Source organism: Carassius gibelio, chromosome A6 (assembly GCF_023724105.1).
Source record: "Carassius gibelio isolate Cgi1373 ecotype wild population from Czech Republic chromosome A6, carGib1.2-hapl.c, whole genome shotgun sequence".
NCBI lineage: Eukaryota > Metazoa > Chordata > Actinopteri > Cypriniformes > Cyprinidae > Carassius > Carassius gibelio.
Window position 1 is genome coordinate 11504247 of NC_068376.1, and position 22453 is coordinate 11526699.

Consider the following 22453-nt stretch of genomic DNA (forward strand, 5'->3'; position numbering starts at 1 on the left):
TTGTTGTGATTTAAATAAATATTATGGAACCCCTTATATGCAGTTATATTAATTAAATACACATTCATATTAACATTAGAACCAACACAATTATGTTGGCATTGGCTTCTTGGTAGTGTTAATTTCAGTGGTGTAACGCTCATTCTCTGAATGTTTACATGGATAGTTCAGTTCTATCTTCAGTAAAAACAGTTTGCTAGATTTTTTTGTGTCCATGGTGTGAATGAGGCTGATTAATTGTGTTGTGATTTAAATAAATATTATGGAACCCCTCATATGCAGCTATATTAATTAAATACACATTCATATTAACAATAGAACCAAAACAATTATGTTGGCTTTGGCTTCTTGGTAGTGTTAATTTCAGTGGTGTAACGTAACATAAAATTTATATTTTTGCTTCTATACATATCCTTGAAGCATATTCATTACTTGTTTACAAAATAGTCAGAAGAACACAGACTGCAGGAAAGCGGGTTTGATGAATCAGTGGTCTGGCATCTGCAAGTTAGACAAACACCTTTTGCTCGTGTGCATACAAGTGTGCGCGCAACCATGAATAATAACTTTTCTACCCAAGACGAGTCTTGGCTTTTGCGATACAACATTGTCTGCTATAATATGGTAAGTGTTGTTGGAATAATGTGTGATCTGACATTATCAAAGTAGGTTACATCACCAAATCACACAGGCACACAAATGTTCATTTATTAGTCTATTAAAACTCTAAATTGCATTCTAAACTGTAGACAGAAAAAATATTTCTGCATCCTTTTTATATTTATATAATATAATACACTTAATCTTTATCACACAAAGAGTATTGTTGTTGTTTTTTTTTGCAGATAACAGCATGAACACATTTAATAATAATTTTAAGTTCATAAAAAAAATAAGTGACTTACATTTTAGACATAATATTGCTTGTTTTTGCTCAATTTTGCTGACAAAAATACATGTTTTACATATCTGAGCTATGGACAGTGTTTACTTATTGAATAAATCAGATTTTCAAACGAATCAGTTGATAAAAAAAGTGTATGAACTGAACACAATCTTGCTACTCAAGCAGAGTATGAACATATATGTAAAGGTGCATCTCAAATTAGAATGTCATCGAAAAGTTAATTTATTTCGGTAATTCAGTAAACTCTTGTTTTAAATAAATCCAGTACTGAAGTAGGTTAAGTCTTTGGTCACAGCAAATATTTCATAAGAACAATAAAAAAAATTGGCCTTCTGGAATGTATGTTAATTTATGAGCCTTCAGCTCATCTAAATTTTTTTGGTGTATTGTTTCTCATTTTCTTCTAGACAATACACCATAGATTCTCTATGGGGTTCAGGTCTGGTGAGTTTTCTGGCCAGTCAAGCATTTAACCAACTTTTGGTGCTTTTGGCAGTGTGGTTTTCAAAAAACACAATGGACCAACACCAGTAGATAACATTGAACCCCAAATCATCACAGACTGTGGAAACTTAACACTGGACTTCAAGCAACTTGGGCTATTTGCTTCTCCACCCTTCCTCCAAAGTCCAGGACCTTGGTTTCCAAATGAAATACAAAACTTGCTCTCATCTGTAAAGAGGACTTTTGACCAGTCCAGTACTTCTTCTCCTTAGCCCAGGTAAGACGCCTCTGACTTTGTCCTCGGTTCAGCAAATTCCTTGACATGTCTGTGTGTGGTGGCTCTTGGTGCCTTGACCCCAGCCTCAGTCCATCCCTTGTGAAGTTCCCTCAAATTCTTGAATCGTTTTTGCTTGACAATCCTCATAAGGCTGTGGTTCTCTCGGTTGGTTGTGCATCTCTTTCTTCCAGAATTTTACCTTCCATTCAACTTTCTGTTAACATTCTTGGATACAGCACTCTGTGAACAGCCATTTTCTTTGTCAATGAATGTTTGTGGCTTTCCCTCCTTGTGAAGGGTGTCAATGATTGTCTTCTGGAAAATTGTCAGATCCGCCATCATCCCCATGATTGTGTAGCCTAGTGAGCAAAACTGAGAGACCATTTTGAATGCTCAGGAAACCTTTGCAGGGTTTTTGTTAAATGGTAGCGAAAATCACCACAATTAAAAAAACTAAAGGCTTAAACTTCTTCTGTGTGCTTTGACACACAACTATTTGTTACTTTTAACAAATAATATCTAATGCCTCCTCATCTAACCAAAGGTTCTATGGACCCTTCCCCCAAAAGGAAGCTATCGCCTCAAAAAGGACAGAACAGGCCTCTGGTTCCCTAGCAACCATAGGCACACTATCTGATAACAATAGGTTTACGATGCTCAAGAATGTGACTAAGCTACTCCTTAACTCAAGTCTCTCAAAAAACAGACACATAATGCACATAAAAAGGGACTTTTCTTTAATTAATTCGTAGAAAATCTTTTTTAATTAATTCACATATACTTTAGGGCATTGTGTATGCTGTTAATGTTCTTGTATATTGTGTTTTATGTATTGTATATATTTTATACATGCTTATGATTGATCACTAGTTAATATAACCTCATCTATATGATGTTTGGTATCTATGAGTTTGTATTTTCATGATCTAAATGAGAGTGTATATTATATGTTGATGCCTATGCAACACATTAGTTTTATAAGAATCCTAAAGATTCTTCTCTTGAAACCAAAAGAATCTAAATCTAATTTGATATGCAAGACACCGTACTAGGAACAAAGAGCTGTAAAACTTACCTCCAAAAGGTACCTATCCTCATTGGCTCACTCAAATCCTAAGGGTGTGACATCACCCCCTATATAGGTCACTGATCACCAAACCATCTTCTAGATTCAGAAATTCCAGGAGAAGATTGCTGAGCTAAGTGCCTTAATAACCACACTAAGCTTGTGCCAGGCTGCGGCCTTGACTATTCATTCATCAAGATCCTCTGATTCGAACTGGTCTCATCATTTCACTTCAGCAGAGACCAACTGGAGCCCCAAAGTGCATCAGGACTCTTTAGATTAGATTAGATTTAGCTTTATTGTCATTGCACATGTAAGGTACAAGGCTACAAAATGCAGTTAGTGAGAGTGCCATTCAGCAAAGTATGGTGACCCATACTCAGAATTCATGCTCTGCATTTAACCCATCCAAAGTGCATGTACACAGCAGTGAACACACACCCAGAGCAGTGGGCAGCCATTTATGCTGCGGCACCCGGGCAGCAGTCAGGGTTTCGCTCAGGGGCACCTCAGTCATGGTATTGCCAGCCTGAGATTCTAACCCACAACCCTAGGGTTAGGAGTCAAACTCTCTAACCACTAGGCCAATGACTTCTGCGACCTAGCCTCTAACCAGAAGTGCAATAAGAGGGCAGAGGTCAGCAAGGAGACAGCTATAGGGAAAAAGCTGTTCCTGAATCTGATGGTCCTTGTCCAGAGGCTCCTGAAGCGCCTCCCGGAGGGCAGAAGGTTAAACAGTCTGTGGTCAAGGTGAGAGGAGTCCTTGAGAATGCTGTGAGCTCAACGTAGACAGCGTTTCCTCTGGATGTCCTCAAAAGTGTTGTCCCTGTGATGTGTTGGGCAGTTTTCACCACCCTCTGCAGTGCCTTGTGGTCAGCAGCTGAGTAGTTCCCATACCAGACTGTGATGCAACTGGTCAGGATGCTCTCGATCGCACACCGGCTGAAGTTCACCATGACGGCTGAAGAGAGCTGGTTCTCCTTCAGTGTCCTGAGGAAGAAGAGGTGCTGATGAGCCTTCTTGACCAGGCTGGAGGTGTTTGTAGTCCAGGACAGGTCATCCGAGTTGGTGGTTCCCAGGAACTTGAAGCTTGAGAAACGTTCAACAAGCATTCCGTTAATGTAAATGGGGTCATGCGTGCTTCCTTTCTTCTTCCTGAAGTCCACAATGAGCTCCTTTGTATGGCTGGTGTTAAGGAGCAGGTTATTGTCAGCGCACCATGTGGCCAGGAGCTGTATCTCCTCCCTGTAGGCAGTCTCATCATTGTCACTAATGAGGCCTATCACCGTGGTGTCTGCAAACTTAATGATGGAGTTGGATCCACATAGGCTTGCAGTCATGGGTGTAAAGGGAGTAAAAGAATGGGCTCAGCACACAGTCATGTGGTACGCCGGTGTTGAGTGTGATGGTGGTTGAGCAGGTGTGGCCTGACCTAACATGCTGAGGTCTGCTGGTCAGAAAGTCCATAATTCAGTTGCAGAGGGGGTGTTAATGTCCAGGTCTCCAAGTTTTGTGATCAGGGTTAAATGCTGAGCTGAAATCAACAAACAACATCTGTACATATGTGTTGTTATTGTTGAAGTGTGTGAGTGCAGAGTGCAGCAATATGCATACTGCATCCTCTGTGCTTCTCTTTTTATGGTAGGCAAATTTCTGAGGGTCCAGTGTGGGTGGGAGGCAGTCGCTCGAAGCACTTCATTATGATGGGTGTGAGTGCTAAGGGAAGGTATACATTTAAGCACATTGGGGAGGAGTGTTTCGGCACTGGCACAATGGATGTGGACTTAAAGCAAGTTGGCACAGTTGCTTGGCTGAGGGACAGGTTGAAAATGTCTTTGAAGACCCCTGGAAGCTGCTCTGCACATGAGCTAAGCACACGTCCAGGAATGCCATCCGGATTCATTTCACACAAACTGAAATATTTCAAGAGTTTGTTGTCTTTATTCTGATGGTTATGACTTACAGCTTAGGAAAATAAAAAATTCAGTATCTCAACAAACATTCTCAAAAATCAATAAAAAAAAGAAATGTGCAAGATCTCCAAAGCAGGTTTAATTATTCATTCAATACTTGGTTGGGGCTCCTTTTGCAAAAATGACTGCTTCAGTGCGGCGTGGCATGGAGGCAATTTGCCTGTGGCACTGCTGAGGTGTTATTGAAGCCCGGGGTGCTTTGATAGCGGCCTTCAGCTGCTCTGTATTGTTTGTCAGAAGTTACTTATCTTCCTCTTCACAATACCCAATGGATTCTCTGTGAGGTTCAGGCCAGGTGAGCTGGCTGGCCAGTCAAGCACGGTAATGTAATGGTCCGCAAACCACTTGGAAGTGGTTTTGGCACTATGACCAGGTGCTAAAGTCCTGCTGAAAAATGAAATCAGCATCTCCATAAAGCTTGTCAGCAGATGGTAGCATAAATTACTCTAAAATCTACTGGTATGTGTCAGCATTGACTTTTGACTTGCTAAAATACAATGGACCAACACCAGCAGATGTCGCAGCACCCCAAATCATCACTGACTTCAGAAACTTCACACTGGACTTCAAGCTGTTTGGATTCTGTTCCTCTACAGTCTTCCTCCAGACTCCAGACCTTGATTTCCAAATGAAATGCTAAATTTACTTTAATCTGAAAAGAGGATTGTGGACCACTGAGCAATAGTCCAGTTCTTTTTCTCCTTACCCCAGGGGAAATGCTTCTGATGTTTTGTTTTTTTTTTTCTTTCTGATTCAGGAGTGGCTTGGTTCTAGAAATGTGACAGCTGTTGACCTTTTCTTGAAGACGTCTGAGCGTGGTGACTCTTGATGCACTGACTCCAGCTTTCAGTCCACTCCTTGTGAAGCTCTCCCAAGTTCTTGAATCTGCTTTTGTTGACAATCTTCCCAAGGCTGTGGTCATCTCTGCTGCTTGTGCACCTTTTCCTACAACACTTTTTCCTACCAGTCAACTTTCTATGAATATATTTTGTTAAAGCACTCTGTGAACAGCAAGACCTTTCAGCAATGACCTTCTGTGGCTTCTGTTCAGGGAGTTGATGATTGTCTTCTGGACAACTGTCAAATCAGTAGTCTTTCCCATAATTAGGGTTGCATGTTCTAAACTAGCCCAAGTGTCACGGAATCATCACCCTTACACACCTCCATCATCACAGTCACCTGGTTCCATTCAAACCTGATCCCAATTGCCAGAGTACTGATCACCTGCACCTGCACTCAATAACCCAACCTAGCATAAAGTCACCCTCACATCAATGCTCTGGTGTCCGGTATACCGTTCACTACTCCAAACAGTACCCAGACTCCTAATACTTGTGTATTAACCTGTGTTTACTTTACATCCTGAACCTCTGACAATACTCCTGTGTTTCTCCCTCATAGTCCTCCCAGTCTCCTGGTTCCCGTCTCTGGCTCCTGCTACCAGTACCATTCTCCACCACCAGTTTTTGTCCTGTGGACTGTTTCCCCTTCTTTGATTCTCACCTACCATTCACCCCTCTTCTTAGTTCATTCAATAAACCCTGCCTACTCTCTGTAGGTTATCCAGATTCTTCAAAATATCTTCTTTTGATCCCCTGTAAAGACCTTGTCTCAGAGGACCACCAGGACAAGACCACAGGAAACAGATGACTCTTCTGCACAATCTGACTTTGCTGCAGCCTGGAATTGAACTACTGGTTTCGTCTGGTCAGAGGAGAACTGGCCCCCCAATTGAGCCTGGTTTCTCCCAAGGTTTTTTTCTCAATTCTGCCATCGATGGAGTTTCGGTTCCTTGCCGCTCTCGCCTCTGGCTTGCTTAGTTGGGATCACTTCATCTATAGCGATATCATTGACTTGATTGCAAATGAATGCACAGACACTATTTAAACTGAACAGAGATGACATAACTGAATTCAATGATGAACTGCCTTTAACTATCATTTTGCATTATTGAGACACTGTTTTCCAAATGAATGTTGTTCAGTTGCTTTGACGCAATGTATTTTGTTTAAAGCGCTATATAAATAAAGGTGACTTTGACTTTGACTTTGACTAACTACATTCTCACCTGAAATATTTTTAAAACTACATTTCATGACACCACAACAGTAATATTTAGAAAATTATCAGAATAAATGGTGGTTGAAATCACAATGCTGGCAGAAGCCCGTCCCATGATGTGAATTCGCGTCTGTTGTGATGTTTAATTTCACGTGCGAATGAAGCGAATAAACTCAAAATGTTCAACCGCCCAACTATGCCCGAATAGCGCAATTTATTTGCACAAGTCGCGTCTGGTGTGAATGCACATTAACAATGCCATTCTAAGCCGAGGCAAATTCTCAGACACCGAGAATTCTCGGTGGTAGGGATCTTGGCCAACGGTGAAGGTAGCCAGGTATTGAGACCAGAAATGGAGGAGGTAATTGATATGAAACATATCGTGTTTGAGATAATACTTCGTTTGCGCTAAATTGTAGGCTTAAAAGCATTAATTTGTCATAGACAAATGATGACAAGGCGCATTGTATAAAACAAGATATAAAAGAAAATAAAACAAACAAACTGTAGATTACTCCACAAGACTGACAGCATGCCACTGACACTGGCGCCATCTTGAGGTCAGCAACACCCATTTCATTTGGATAACTAAATGTGTATTCTGTCTAAGATACTAAAAAAGGTAGTATCCTCACAATTATATTCCTTCTTAGAGAAAAATGGAACCTGTGAGGATTTAGACCGTATCATAGTACTGAGACCTGCTCTTATCATCTGATCGTGGTTGTATCTCTCTATTAGTTCTATTGGATCTTAGTGCTGTGTTTGACACTATTGACCACAACATTCTTTTGCATAGACTTGAACACTTTGTTGGCATTAATGGAATTGCATTAGCATTGTTTAAATCATACTTATATGACCGCCATGAATAAGTAGCAGGGAATGAAGATGTATCATATCAATCACAAGTGCAGTATGGAGTACCTCAAGACTCAGTACTAGGGCCACTACTCTTCATGCTTTATATGTTACCCTTGGGAGAGATCATCAGGAAACATGGTGTTAGTTTACACTTTTATGCTGATGATACTCAGCTCTATATTTCTTCGCAGCTTGGTGAAACACACCAATTAAAAAAAAAAAACTAATGGAATGCATAGTTGATATAAAAAACTGGATGACGAGTAATTTATTACTGCTAAACTCTGAAAAAAACAGAGGTGTTAATTAAAGGACCTAAAAACTCTGCATGTATTAACATAGAACACTGTCTAAGACTTGATGGCTGCTCTGTCAATTCATCGCCATCAGTTAGGAACCTTGGTGTGCTATTTGATTTCAATCTTTCCTTAGAAAGCCACGTCTCTAGCATTTGTAAAACTGCATTTTTCCATCTCAAAAATATATCTAAATTACGGCCTATGCTCTCAATGTCAAATGCAGAAATATTAATCCATGCATTTATGACCTCAAGGTTAGATATTGGCAGGTTGTTCTGCACGCTTAGTAAACAAACTACAGTACGTCCAAAATGCATCAGCAAGAGTTCTTACTAGAGCCTAGAAGTATGACCATATTAGCCCGGTCCTGTCAACACTGCACTGGCTCCCTATCAAACATTGTATAGATTTTAAAATATTGCTTATTACTTATAAAACCCTGAATGGTTTATCACCTCAGTATTTGAATGAGCTCCTGTTACATTATGATCCTCCACGTCCGCTGCGTTCTCAAAACTCAGGCAATTTGATAATACCTAGAATATCAAAATCAGCTGCGGGCAGCAGATCTTTTTCCTATTTGGCGCCTAAACTCTGGAATAACCTACCTAACATTGTTCGGGAGGCAGACACACTCTTGCAGTTTAAATCTAGATTAAAAACCCATCTCTTTAACCTGGCTTACACATAACATACTAATATGCTTCTAATATCCAAATCCATTGAAGGATTTTTAGGCTGCATTAATTAGGTAAACCGGAGCTGGGAACCCTTCCCATAACACCCGATGTACTTGCTACATGATTAGAAGAATGGCATCTACGCTAATATTAGTCTGTTTCTCTCTTATTCCGAGGTCACTGTAGCCACCAGATCCAGTCTGTATCCAGATCAGAGGGTCACTGCAGTAACCCGGATCCAGCACGTATCCAGACCAGATGGTGGATTGGCACCAAGAAAGGACCTCTACAGCCCTGAAATACAGTGGAGACCAGGACAACTAGGACACTAGGACACTATTTAAACTGAACAGAGATGACATCACTGAATTCAATGATTAACATTATTGACACACTGTTTTCCTAATGAATGTTGTTCAGTTGCTTTGACGCAATGTATTTTGTTTAAAGTGCTATATAGATAAAGGTTACTTGACTTGACTTTACTATGGTCTCTGTTATTTTCTGAGCATGAGGTGAATCTGATAGATGTTTGCAATCTTGTTGTGATGGATATGTTATTAACACAGTATTAATCAAAGTATGTATTCCCCATGGTTGTCATTGTGACCCTTTTCAATGACATTTTTTTTAAGATCAGCATCTAGATTTGTCTTATTCTGATTGCAGGAGATTTTTAACCTAGAAACACGCATCATGGCATAGCATCTCTGTGCATGTGATGTGACTTTAACTTGGTTTAACTGATGTGTTTATTATGAGTCCTTCTGCTGACAACTGATGTTTTTTTCCCATGAATACATCTATTAACCTAGTAATTATTTTCTCAGAGTCCCACAATATACTGTTCACTTCATGTTGACCTTGATTCACTTCTCTGGATGCTCATTTATGTCAATAGGAAAAACTGGAGACATTAATAGTTGTAGCCTTTGGCCAATACACTAAAGGGCATCCTGTATCCAATCACTGGAGATGAAAATGTGTGACAGCTCATAGCTGACCATGCGTAACCTCCGCAGCTGTCACTTTGATCTTTTAGAAAGACATTGAGCACAACAGTGTGCTCAAGAGTATAACAAATGCTGCACTGTTCAGTGAGATTTAACATGGTTAATGCAAGCTGCACATTTAAGCTGAAAGATATGAGCACTGTGCTACCATGTCAGAATAATGAAAGTTTTAGCTGTTAAACCCAGTGTATTGTGGCCTCCCTCCTTGAATAGTAGGCAACACTTTACATACTTGACAGCCCTTAAGTGTGCAGCTGGAGGATAACGTCTTATGCTTGTGTAACTCTGCCTCTGGAATCTGAATGAATTCATGAAGATGGTTATCTAAATTCTTATTAATATAATCCATATTAGAAATAACGTTTAAAAAACAAATCATAGCTGAAAAGTTTTACATATAATTTAAAGGTATGTGCTGGATGCCATGGTATGGACTAGTTATAAACAATATGTCAAATTCTTCATGGTTAATTGCTTTATTTTGAGATGATGTTCATAGATTATTGTTAGACAATGTTATGGCCTTATCTTAAGATTTGAAAACAACAGTCTATTCACAAGAAACAAGAACAGAAGAAGAAAACAAGAAGAAAAAAAATTGTCTTTGGGACATATTCTCGAACACTTCAGCACAGTAAAGACAAGTGTTTTTCCTCACTTCATAAATGATAATGTGTAACTTACATAATATGAATAAATACATTTTATAATGTGTGTAAAAGTATGTGAAAACTGCATGTTGTTACACAATTATGCCTACATTTTTAAAACAGCCACAAATTTTTTTTTTTCTTTAGTGTTTTATATTTACTGTCAAGTGCTTTCAAGAAAAAATTGTCTTGAGAGACTGAAGGAGTACAGACCCAGAACAGTGTGAATATTGAGGGTTAAATGAATAGAATCAGCTACATGTGCATAAATGTTGATTATAAATGTATTTCATAGGGTGTTAAAATTCTCATCGCAATCTAACATGTTTATTGCATTATAGTTGTTCAAATATAAACATTTAAATCAGATCTGGTGCATATATTTGAACAGTTCATAAACTACTCTACAGTTTTTATAAAGTTAACATAGAGAGAGCTGAATGATGCATAACGAAGTTTCCAAGGAAAACAATTTCCATGAGGCCAAAAAGAGGATTAGAGACATTAGAGAGTGCAAAAACTGGCTGCTGAAATACACAGATAAGAAACTCACACACACACACACACACACACACACACACACACGCACACACACACTCATACACACACACAGTCTAATGACCTAAAATCACAAAATTATCTCTGACAGTTGTCCTGGCAACCTAAAGCATTCTATTTTAATGAGTCCTGTAGGCATTGCCTACTTAAAATTTATGTTCATATAAGTATGTGCTCAGTTATATCTATGTGTATTTAATATATATTTTTGTCAAATCTGCCACTGGAGTTTGTTCTACACTGGCATGTACAGGATTCTGCCAGAATCTATAGAATTGCCCCTGAAACCATACAGCGGTATTATAGGGTTTAGAAAATACTATAGCAGGTATATGATTGCACCTGCTATATTCAGTTAGGTGAGTGTTAAAAATAGCTTTAAAGAAGAATAGATTTTATCGATGGTGTGCATGTCGGAGAAGCTTTCACAATGAGAATAAAAATGCAGAAAAAGATGTCATGGAATATCCATCCATTATCAATCTAAATTTGGGAATGGCAGCTGTGAGAGCAAAAAAAAAAAAAAATGCTAATTTTTCCCCAAATCATGTATTTCATGTAAAATCACGTTATTTATGCTTTTTCCTGTTTTTTCCCACCTGTATGTGTTTACTGTATAGTGTTTTTATGCCAGTGGCTTTTCCTTGTATGCTAGAATAACCATCATGCACAATGAATTTGCTTGCCTACCATACAGCTTCAAATGCTGTATTTGCAAATGTAAAAGATAACAGAAAAAAAGACATCATTATAAAATGAAATGATTGTAAGAACTGGAAAAATGTCTTTAATGCTTTTGAAAAATGCTGATTTTGATAACTGCAAGCCTCACGATTCCAAAAACACATTAAAGACTACAAAGATTTTGACAGAAAGATCCATTTAAAAAAATAATAATAATAATACAAATAAATTGTCAAAAAAAATTTCTTTTATAAGTATCCTATTGGTTGTTTCTTTAGTAAATATACTGCACCTTATTAGTATAGTGATGCCCACATCCTCACAGCTCTCGTAAACACGCGCCCAGGTGTCCTGAATGATGCCCCGCTCCACATCCGTCAGCGGCTCTGGTCTCTCCCTCCCCTCCGTCTCTTCATCCTCCCTCTCCTTCTCCATGCCACACACGCACCACGGGGTACTTGCGCCTGAAGCAGGCACAGATGGTGGAATGAGAGGTTGTGGTGGTGGAGAGGAGCGACGAAGTTGGCTGAAGGGGCAACAAAAACGCAGGGCAAGAGAGTAGAGAGTGTGCATCCGCCCACCTCTCACTCTGTGCCCCTCACTACCTTGAGCAGGCAGGATTATTTCACTTCTGACAATCGTTCGATGAATATATCTGCTGTCACTGTTCTCTCTCTCCTAAAATTAGCTTTTTCCGTTGCTTGTCTTCCGAGCTGCTCAGGTCTTTGTCTAGCCTCTAACACAGATGTTCTCAACGCTTGGAACTTCTGGATTTATAATGACCTCAGATATGGAACGTAGGGAAGAGAGGGAGGGAGCTGAAGGGAGGGGGAGAGAGAGAGAGAGAGAGAGAGAGAGAGTAGGAGGGGGTAATTTCCTGTGCCTTTACTCACAGAGAATCCAGATACATATAGGCACACATGACAGGTATAATAAGAAAATGTAATACGAATTCTATAAAACAAAATAATATATATATAATTTCAGTATACACTGTGATTGCAATGTGATACTAATGTCACCCACCCCCCATTGTTCATTAAGGCATTTACAAAGAAGTCAAGTCACCTTTTTTTATTTTATGACACAGATTGTGTCAAAGCAGCTTTACAGTGGCCAACAGGAAAATAATGCAAGTTTGTCAATCATGCAGTCATTTTTCAAGTTCAGCTTTCAAGAAGAAGAAAATAGTCTAGTCCTAAAGAACGAAAAGGATTAAACTAACGCCCAGGCCATAATTCTAAAAACATACACAAGCTTGAAATTTGTCCTTAACTAAAACAAGAATAGAATTTTCTAGATAATATAAAAAGGCTTTAATAATCCACAAGGTAGAATCCACAAAGAGAACCAGTCCAATCAATCAATCACCTTTATTTAATATATCGCTCAAAATACAAAATACATTGCGTCAAAGCACTGAACTACATTCATTTGGAAAACAGTGTCTCAATAATGCAAAATGATAGTTAAAGGCAGTTCATCATTGAATTCAGTTATGTCATCTCTGTTCAGTTTAATTAGTGTCTGTGCATTTATTTGCAATCAAGTCAACGATATCGCTGTAGATGAAGTGACCCCAACTAAGCAAGCCAGAGGTGACAGCGGCAACAAACCAAAACTCCATCGTTCTCCTCTGACCAGACGAAACCAGTAGTTCAATTCCAGGCTGCAGCAAAGTCAGATTGTGCAGAAGAATCATCTGTTTCATGTGGTTTTGTCCTAGTGGTCCTCTGAGACAAGGTATTTACAGGGGATCTGTATCTGGGGCTCTAGTTGTCCTGGTCTCCGCTGTCTTTCAGGGCAGTAGAGGTCCTTTCTAGGTGCTGATCCACCATCATGTCTGGATACGTACTCGATCCAGGTGACTGCCGTGACCCTCTGATCTGGATACAGACTGGATCTGGTGGCCACGGTGACCTCGGAACAAGAGAGAAACAGACAAATATTAGCGTAGATGCCATTCTTCTAATGATGTAGAAAGTACATAGGGTGTTATGTGAAGTGTTTCCGGTTCCGGTTTACCTAATTAATGCAGCCTAAAAATCCTTTAACGGATTTGGATATTAAAAGCATATTAGTATGTTATGTGTATGCCAGTCCAACACAACTCTACATTAATTTAAGCCCCAACACTGAACTCAAACTGAACAGAAATTTAAAAGATAATGAGACACACAACTGAACATAATGATGAAATCAAATGAATAAATATGACAACTAAAAAGGAGTGGGTAACAGTGCAAATCATAAAAAGAGTCAATGAGGGTGTGACAGATCCCCCTCTCAGAAGTTGCAACCTCACGCTGCAAAGAAAGAAAGGGGCAGGAGACAGCGGAGGGATGGCGAAAAGGTATGTTGAATGGCAGGTGGCCGCCGGATAAAACTGGTGGAGGTTCAAGAGTAGGATGGACGACCAGGAGATGGACAACAAACAGATTTCAGGGTGAAGACGATGGAGGTTGGAGCCAGGTAGGTGCCTTAAGAAGGGCCATGTTAGCAGGTGCCCAGGCCACAGCCAGGAGCTGTAGCATTGTCCAGGATCCACACAGCCATGACGGAGCCATAGCAACAAGTGCCAGAGATGGAGTTTGGGATCCAGAGGCCAGAGGGCAAGCTGAAGAGAATGAGGGAGGAGGTAGAGCTTGGCGGAGCCAAAGGATAGAGGGCCAGAGAGTAGCACATTGCATGCATGTCCACAGTGATGACATGGCAATGTCCCACCCAGGTGTGGCCGACTGACCGAGGGAGCCCTACGAGGTCGATTGGCCAGTGGCCCACGCTGGAATTGAGGGTGGGAGGAGAGCAGGTACCAGGAGTCAGGATGGCGGGACGAGGTGGGCCGGAGCCATCTGAGGCCAGAGGCAAGGCCACAGGCTCCTCAGGTCCGGGAGACTGTGGGTGCTCTTCAATATGTCTCCTTGTTTTCTAGCTCCTCCGTCCTCCATCCTATGATCCAGAAACCAATCGAGCTCAGCCATATTATAAGAAATCTAAATTCTCTAACTTCACCACAGGAGACAATGATCGAGGAGTGAGGAAGCTTCCAGAAGACCTTTGAGATAAACAGGTGTATCCTTTGTGGAAGTGTTCTTCATCGAAAAACCTGAGGCATGTATAAATTCTCCTCCCACTTCACATCTGTTGTAATTATTTTAATTTATAATTTTTTTATTTGCAGTTTAAATAAACCATACATATCATATTTCAAACAGGGCACCTTGCTTTATTAATATTTATTATTAATATCTTAAATACCAAACTTTAACAACATGAGGGCAGATCACTTTAGCCCAGCTGATGATGCTTTAAAGTGACGCTAAAGGGAGTGAGAATATGTCATTTAATAAATAAATTCTTCCATCCTCGCGTCTTTTACTTATGTCCTTCCCTCGCAACCTCAAGGGATGGAGCTAGGATGTGAGGAAAGGAAGCGAGGAAAGGAAACAAATGCACAAATAATAATTGAGGAGAACCCTTGGACTCAAGGCTGGCCTGAGATGGAGCCCCACCATTAAGAGGAGGTGACATAGGACTGACAGGAGATGAAGATGATTGGACAGTCATCCAAAATCCAACCAAAAAAAAAAAGTGTCTTATAGCAGTTTGGAGAGGAGGTGGGAGAGGGAGGCTGGGCGGGTCCAGTGAATCAGACTGATTAACAGATTCTGACAGGCTTAGGGGATGTAAAGTCTCTGACTCTCCAAATTGAAAAGTAAAGTCTAAGTCCAGCAAACAGTTAAATTTCAGTGGTGGGAAAGCTTTGACCATCAGCTGGTCAAGTTGGAAAAATTCCTCAAGGTGTTTCTCGGGGGAGCGATTTTCTGTGCCAAAAATAGAGTGAAGGCAACAAAATGATCCATGACAAAAAAGAAAAACACTGACAAACCAATAATAAAATCCACTTAATTTTAAGTTTATTAAGGTTGGGTCTTCTGTCACAAGTTTGTTTGGTAGTCAAACCCATGATGGAGAAGATTAAGTTCCAATAGGTTTTAATAATCCACAAGGCAGAATCCACAAAGAGAACCAGTCCTGAAACATATCTTAAATAGTGAAGATAACAGACACACACACCCGTGAATGTAATAATGAAATCAAATGAATAATCATGACTATAAGCTATAAATGAGTGGGAAACAATACAAAACATAAACAGAGTCGGTGAAGTTGTGACATTAAGAAGGTTCAGGGTTCAGGGATGCAAATTTATTTTAACCCTCTGAGGGCTATATATCTAAGATGCACATTTTTTAAATGCATGTAATATTTTAGAAACCCTTTATTAATTGTTTTAACTCTACAGTTGTGTAGTAAAATTCACTTTAAAGAAGGTAAGTAGAAACTGCTGAAAAACTTTGGAAAAGAAATGACACAAAATTGCCATTATAAATAGTAGATGAGAGCAGAGGATAACTCATTGGCTCAGTTGCCATTTCCCCCACCATAGTTCTTTTCACGTGTCTTGCATTTGGATTTATTTTCAAATGACTATTATAACTGATTTTGGTACTTTTACTGTACTAAAGTATAAAGAACAGCAAGTGCATGATGTCACAAAGTGTCATATCAATAAGATATCAATATCAATAAGAAACTCAAATCTGCTAAGCCTATAGTGGACCCACTTTATATTGAGTGGCCTTAACTACTATGTACTTACATTTTAATTAATACTTTAGTACAATGTACTTATTTTGTACATACATGTTTTTACATTGTACTTATATTTTAAAAAAAACTACATGTTATTACATCTGTATTAAATTTCTGTAATTAAATTTATAATTACATTGTTGACCCATACTTTACACCTTAACCCACCCTTAAACTTACCCATACCTCCAACCCTCTCCCTAACCTTACCCCTATCCCACCTCAATAGCAGCAAAAGTGTTTTACAATACAATATTGTTAGGAAATATTAGCTCATTTATTCTGAGAAGAATCAGATCTAAAGATTCGAATTGCTTTCCTTGAACTGAGTCCAAATTGATTTGGTTTATACTTCATCAACGGTTCGTCCAGCGAACTTAAAATTCAGTATATCCTTAAAATCTGTTTGAGTTTACTTCATGAACAAGATAATACAAACAGAAAGAAAATTTATACGCTACAGGCTAGGTAGCACAGGATCTGGGCAAAGTTTAATCTTAAAATACACCACACAAGACAATACTTCTTTATAAATGAAACAAGAATTTATTGAGCTATTCTATAGATTATATGGATCTAAACTAAATGAACACACACACACAAACATACATACACACACAGTTGCAACGGATTTATGAGGTGAGTTAATGAGAAAATATCTACCAAATTCACAGGCGTATCAAGAATCAATAAAAGCAGAGCCCTAGTTTATCTTTACAACTTAATAACGACCTTGCACCATTTCAGCAATAGATAGAGGTTTGTTTGCCTTTACTTGTGGTTGTGCTGCTGGCCGCGGTGTCGTTTCGTCTCCTTGGCTCGCGTTGATCTGAATGGGGAATCCCGGCTGGGATTCGCGGTTGCGTAGATGACGTCTGGGGATGCCCTTTGCCTTGATTGGTTGGTTGACTGCCCGGCGATTTTGAGAGATTCAACAGCTCTTGCCTTGACGGTGGACATAGTTTCTTCCGAGTCCTCTCGTTTGTGCGGCGTGAGCTTTGAAGATTCTGTCACGAAAAGTTGAAGCTCTTTATGACTTGCAAGCATGCTGATGGCTAGAAGCCAGGGTTGAAGAGGGGCAAGCAAGCTTGGTTTCACTGTCACGAAGTTTCAACGGAGTGGTTTTGAGTTCTGGATGGCAAGAACGCTAGCAGCGTGTAGGTAGTTCAAGCCATGGCCTAGATGGAAGAGCAGCGTAGCGCACCGCATTTAAGCGACACGATACACAACATCACCCTCGACAAGAGATGACACACTTGGAGACTAGACTCGAGACTAGACTGGAGCATTGGGGTTTTATCAAAGCAGATTTGGTCCATCCCACTGTGCGATCTCCCAATGGGATGCTGTTGCAGAGCTTAGACACGCCCCGTACTGTTTCTCGATTAAACATCATGTGGCATTGTCATTTGTGATGGATCTTTGAGTTAATACCTTATAAAGTGTCATAATATGCACACAATACAGAATCTGGAAATTTCATTTACTCCAAGTTTAGATAAATAATGTGAGCTTTCATTCAATACTAAACTTTTCATATCTTACACACATTTAATAACACTCTCTGTTAAAGTTATAAAAACCATACATAAAACATTGGTGAAAGTTGCACCAATTACCTTGAGCACATCAAACATATATAAAAGGCATAAAACATTATTTGTGACTAGTTAAACCTTCAGATTTCTTAATGGTTGTTCTTTTGAGATAGTTTGTTGAAAAGTTCAGTTCGTAGAAAGATTCTCCTCCTTTAGCCATTTGTTACCCTGACAAAAAGGGGTCCAGACAATCTTGAGCATTGTTTTCCTCAGCTAATCATTAACTGTGTTCAGATCACAGATTGGAGGAAGTAGGCTCTTATAATTACTTTGGCCGAAGCAGCCGATTCTGCAGTTATTTACGTGACTGTTCACCGAGGTCCTACAGTCCCCCATTTGCGCGGTGATGTTCCTGGTGCGAACATCGACGGGCACTAGAACAAGAGACAGAGAGAACAGGCACACACACGCACAACACACAAACAACAAACAATCTCCATGACTTGCTGAATTCTGGTGCTGGACTTGGGTAACTTGGGATAGATGGGTTAAGAACACTTCAAGTGACATAGGGGTGCATTGTTCAGGATTAGTTATAATTGGGTTTTCAATCGATCTAACTGTCAGTGGTTCGACAAAGCGGTATGGGCGTAATCTCAATCAGGTTGGTTGGGTTCTTCAATACGGGTTCCTGGTCAGTTTTAACAGGTCGAAAAAAGAAAATTCTTAGGACGCCAGACGTGCGTTAACTGAGAGACACTTGTAAGGCATTCACTCTCTTGTGCGGGAGGAAGCCTATTATCAAGGTCACAATACATCCTACGATAGTAGAGATGCGAAGCGCTGTGTCAGCAACAGACAAAGACCGAACGATTGGCTCACCAGTGGGCGGAAAGCACGATATAGCTTCTAAGGCTGCATCCGCATGAGTCAAATCAATCAGTTGTGTTCCTTCCTACCTGATCCTTTTCCCAATTATGGATCAAGGACAAAGGAATGCGGTTTGAAGAACATTGAGATTTCGAGTTCAGCCTAATACTCATCGTCGTTGAGGTGATATAATGCTAGATCATTGATATAGTGGATCGAGCCCTTAGTGACATTGATCCATATAGTTTAGGTTAGGCGAGATAATTGCTCGTAGATGACGGTAGCTGTACACACTGAGGTGTTGACTAGCCATCGTTTTCCGACAATTTTGGTTTGGGTTACCTTAATTTAGATGCAGACAGCTTTTCACAATGATTTAGTAAAAAAAAGAAATTTGGGTGAAAGGAGTCAATCCTGTAATCTCTAGATCTGGACCATCTAAGGGATTTCCTGAAGGGGACTGAAAGGAAAGGAAGTTATAGTAAGAAAATAAAAGGAGAAACACACAGAGAAGGAGAAAAAATAAAAAAATATAAAAATAAACCAAAGAGGGACACAAGGACACTGAGTTAGGTTAAGAATGTACACGGAGTGTCACATGTGTGGAGCGACTCCTCTCCACTAGGAGTTGGTTCTAGCAGTGCTGTGGAGGAGTGTGTAGGTTTTGTGTAAAATGAAACTATATGTTTCTTTAAAAGGATAGTTATAACTAGGGGGTATAGAGCATGTTGTATAGGGGGTATAGATTGTTAGTCTATGTCAGTTGGTTTGATCTCCCCCTTTTCCTGTCGGTTGGAGCCCTGGTGCCTCTTTATCTGGTTTCGATGGACCCATCGAAGGACTGGCTCACTGCGCCCTTGTCTGATTTTGATCCGATAGGCAACAGGTGAGAGCTTGTCTACAATCTTGTGGGGTCCTGTCCAGTGAGGTAGGAATTTCTTTGACAGGCGATGAGGAGCATTGTGCCTTGGTTGGGCGAACCTGTAGTACCACACTCGGTCTCCGACACAGAGTTCCTGGTGAGAGGCCTTTTGGTCATAGTAGGCTTTTCGACCTTCCGCGCTTCATGAGGTTTTGTTGTGCGAAGGCGAAAGTCGCTCTCAGGCGCTGATGCAACTCTTCCAGGTACTGGTGAGTGGTGTAGGCGGTGATGAGGTTCATGTCACCAGGTTGGTACAGCAGGTGTAACGGTAGTGTCATTTGCCGTCCCGTCATCATTTCGAATGGGGGTACTCCAGTAGACCGATGAGGGGTGGCCCTGATGGCCATCAGTACAAGAGGAAGCTTGACATCCCAATCCTTTTGATTGGCGGACACATACTTCTTCAGCATGCTTTCCACCTTCCTGTTGACTCGTTCGACCTGACCTGAGGAAATTGGGTGATGGCTTATATGAAGCCTGGCCTGTATGCCCAGGAGTTTCCATACTTCCTGCATAACTTCGGCGGTGAAGTGGGTTCCTCGGTCGGAGTTGACTCTTAAAGGCAGTCCAAATCTTGGGAAGATGTGGTTCATTAACAGGCAGGCTGTTGTTTCTGCTGTGTCATTAGGAGCTGGGAGACACTCTACCCACTTTGTGAATTCGCAAACCACAGTGAGGAAATATTTGTTACCTCGTGTTGACCGTAGTAGGGGTCCTACCCAATCTATTTGGAGGTCTGACCATGGGTACGTCATTCCCTTCCGTTGTAGTGGCGCTCGGTGGTTTGGATTTGCCGGTTGGAACTGGCAACACAGCAGGCATCCTTTAACATATTCCGCCACGTCTTGCTGCATGCTAGGCCAGTACGCCACTTGCTTGAGCGTTTCGTAGGTGGCCTTGGCACCGTGGTGTCCATCGCATGGTGCATCGTGGGCGTGTGCCAGCATCATCCCCCTTTGGCCTTGAGGAACTACGAGCTTTGGCGAAGTTAGGGGCTCAGGGACATATGTGAGAACGCCGTCTTTGAGATGCAACATGTGCTTGATCGAGTGAAGTTGGCGGAGATCGGATGAAGTGGATAGGTCGGAGGAGGAAATAGGATGAGTTAGTGGGTCAGAAATGTGAGTGGCAATGGTTTGTAGGATTGGATCCAATGCTTGAAGGGTGAGGAGATCATCAGAAGTGAATTGAGGTGAGAGTTCAATTTGGGAGGAGGTGGGGGTTTGCGCACCAGTGGCGTGCTCGTGGCGGGTTATGGCCGCCACTGATGGGGTGGGTGGGAGGGCAGAAAATGTCCAGGACTCTCCATGTAATACATCTGCTTTGGCGAGGGCATCAGTTTGGTCATTGAGATCTTTGTCTTGTCCTGGTTGAAGTGAGTGACCTCTGACCTTTTTCCAATAAACGATCATGTCATGGTCGGTGACAATGGTATCGCATGCATGGAAGAGTTCCTGATGTTTGACTGGCTTGTTGTTAGTTGTCTTGAATCCATTCTGTTTCCATCCAGATAGATGGCATGTGAAGCTTAGACGGGCATAGTTGGAGTCGGTACAGATGAGGAGTTCTCTGATGTTGTGGGATGCAGCAAGTTGTAGTGTGATGAGGATGGCTGCTATTTCAGCATATTGTGATGATTGAGGGCCCAGTCTGAATTGTTGTGGTGGGCAAGGGTCATTGTTGAGCCAGACCACACCAGCTCCAGCCTTCAAGTTGCCCTGTTGATTGTAATAACAGCCATCGACATATGCTGTGGGCATGCCTTCACACACATTCTCCTCAAAGTACCTATAGTTTGTCACCTGTGGTTGTGACAGTTCTTTAATTTCCATTGAATTGTGCGGCATGTCCATTGAACAGTTTTGGCAGGCTACTAGCCCATTGCCCAGAGATGACTTGTGGTTTTGGGCATATCTTGCCTCGACGTCCCGTCCTTGGAGCGTAATTAGCCATGTAGCTATGCGTGCGTTGGTTACCACGCCATCCCTGATTCGTTGGTTGTTAAGGAAGGTCACTGGCTGGTGACACGTTTCTATGATGACCTTTTGCGCTCCAGAATTCCTTTTCTGGGTCGGGGTAGGCCAGGCAAGGTGCAAAGCATAGGCGTTCTTTGAGCTTGCTCATAGCTGTGTCCTGAGCTTCCAACCAAGCAAAGGGTTCATCCTTTTTCAGGAGGGAAGTTAGTGGTCTTGCGATGTCAGCGTAGTTCTCGATGAACTGTCGTGGGTAATTGCATACTCCAAGAAAGCTTCGTAGCTCAGATATGTTAGTGGGTGTCTTTATGTTTTGGATAGCTTGTGTACGGCTGGACTGTGGTTCGATGCCATCATGTCCGATGAGCAAGCCAACATAATTTACCTTAGTTTTGCACCACTGTCCTTTGTGTAGGACAATTTTTGCTCCTGCTGTTGTCAGCTGGTTCAGGACGTGGTCAATTTCTTTGAGGTGGTCTGCCACATTTGAGCTCTTCATAAGGACATCATCCACGTAAACAAGGTTACCTCTGGCTCTGGCATCAGGGCATGCTTTGTTTAGGAAGATGTTAAATTCAGCTGGTGAGTTGGCATAGCCGAAAGGGCACCGTGTGAAGGTGTACTGTCGATTGCCAAAAGTGAATGCCAGTTTGTGTTGGTCATCAGGGTGGACAGGGATTGTCCAAAATCCGGAAGCAACGTCCAGTGTGGACAGGATCGTTGAGCCTTTAATTTTGGGAATCTCTTGGTCCAACTGAGTCATGGGCCATCGCGATAAGGGAACTTGTAGGTTCAACTTGCGATAGTCTATGGTGGGCCGCCATTTGCCGTTGGGCTTTAGGAATGGCCATATTGGGGCAGAGTAGGTGCTGTTACAAGGCCGGATAACCCCCTTTTCCAACATGGAGTCAATGATCTCCTGGACCGATTCGTAGGACGCTATCGGAATTTTGTATTGCCGCACAAATGTGGGTGGTGCATTTGGATGTGTTGGGATGCGCACTATGTGGATATCGGT

General features: G+C 41.2%; 1 protein-coding gene across 1 annotated transcript in view; it reads right to left on the reverse strand.

The window, feature by feature from the left end:
* cygb2 (cytoglobin 2) overlaps positions 1–12241 on the reverse strand; it is a 58960-nt gene extending 46719 nt beyond the window's left edge. Inside the window, exon 1 of the mRNA XM_052600730.1 lies at positions 11769–12241. Coding sequence (XP_052456690.1) covers positions 11769–12049 — 281 coding nt within the window. The 5' untranslated portion in view covers positions 12050–12241. The remainder of the gene's footprint in view (positions 1–11768) is intronic.
* Between the last annotated feature and the right edge of the window lie 10212 nt (positions 12242–22453).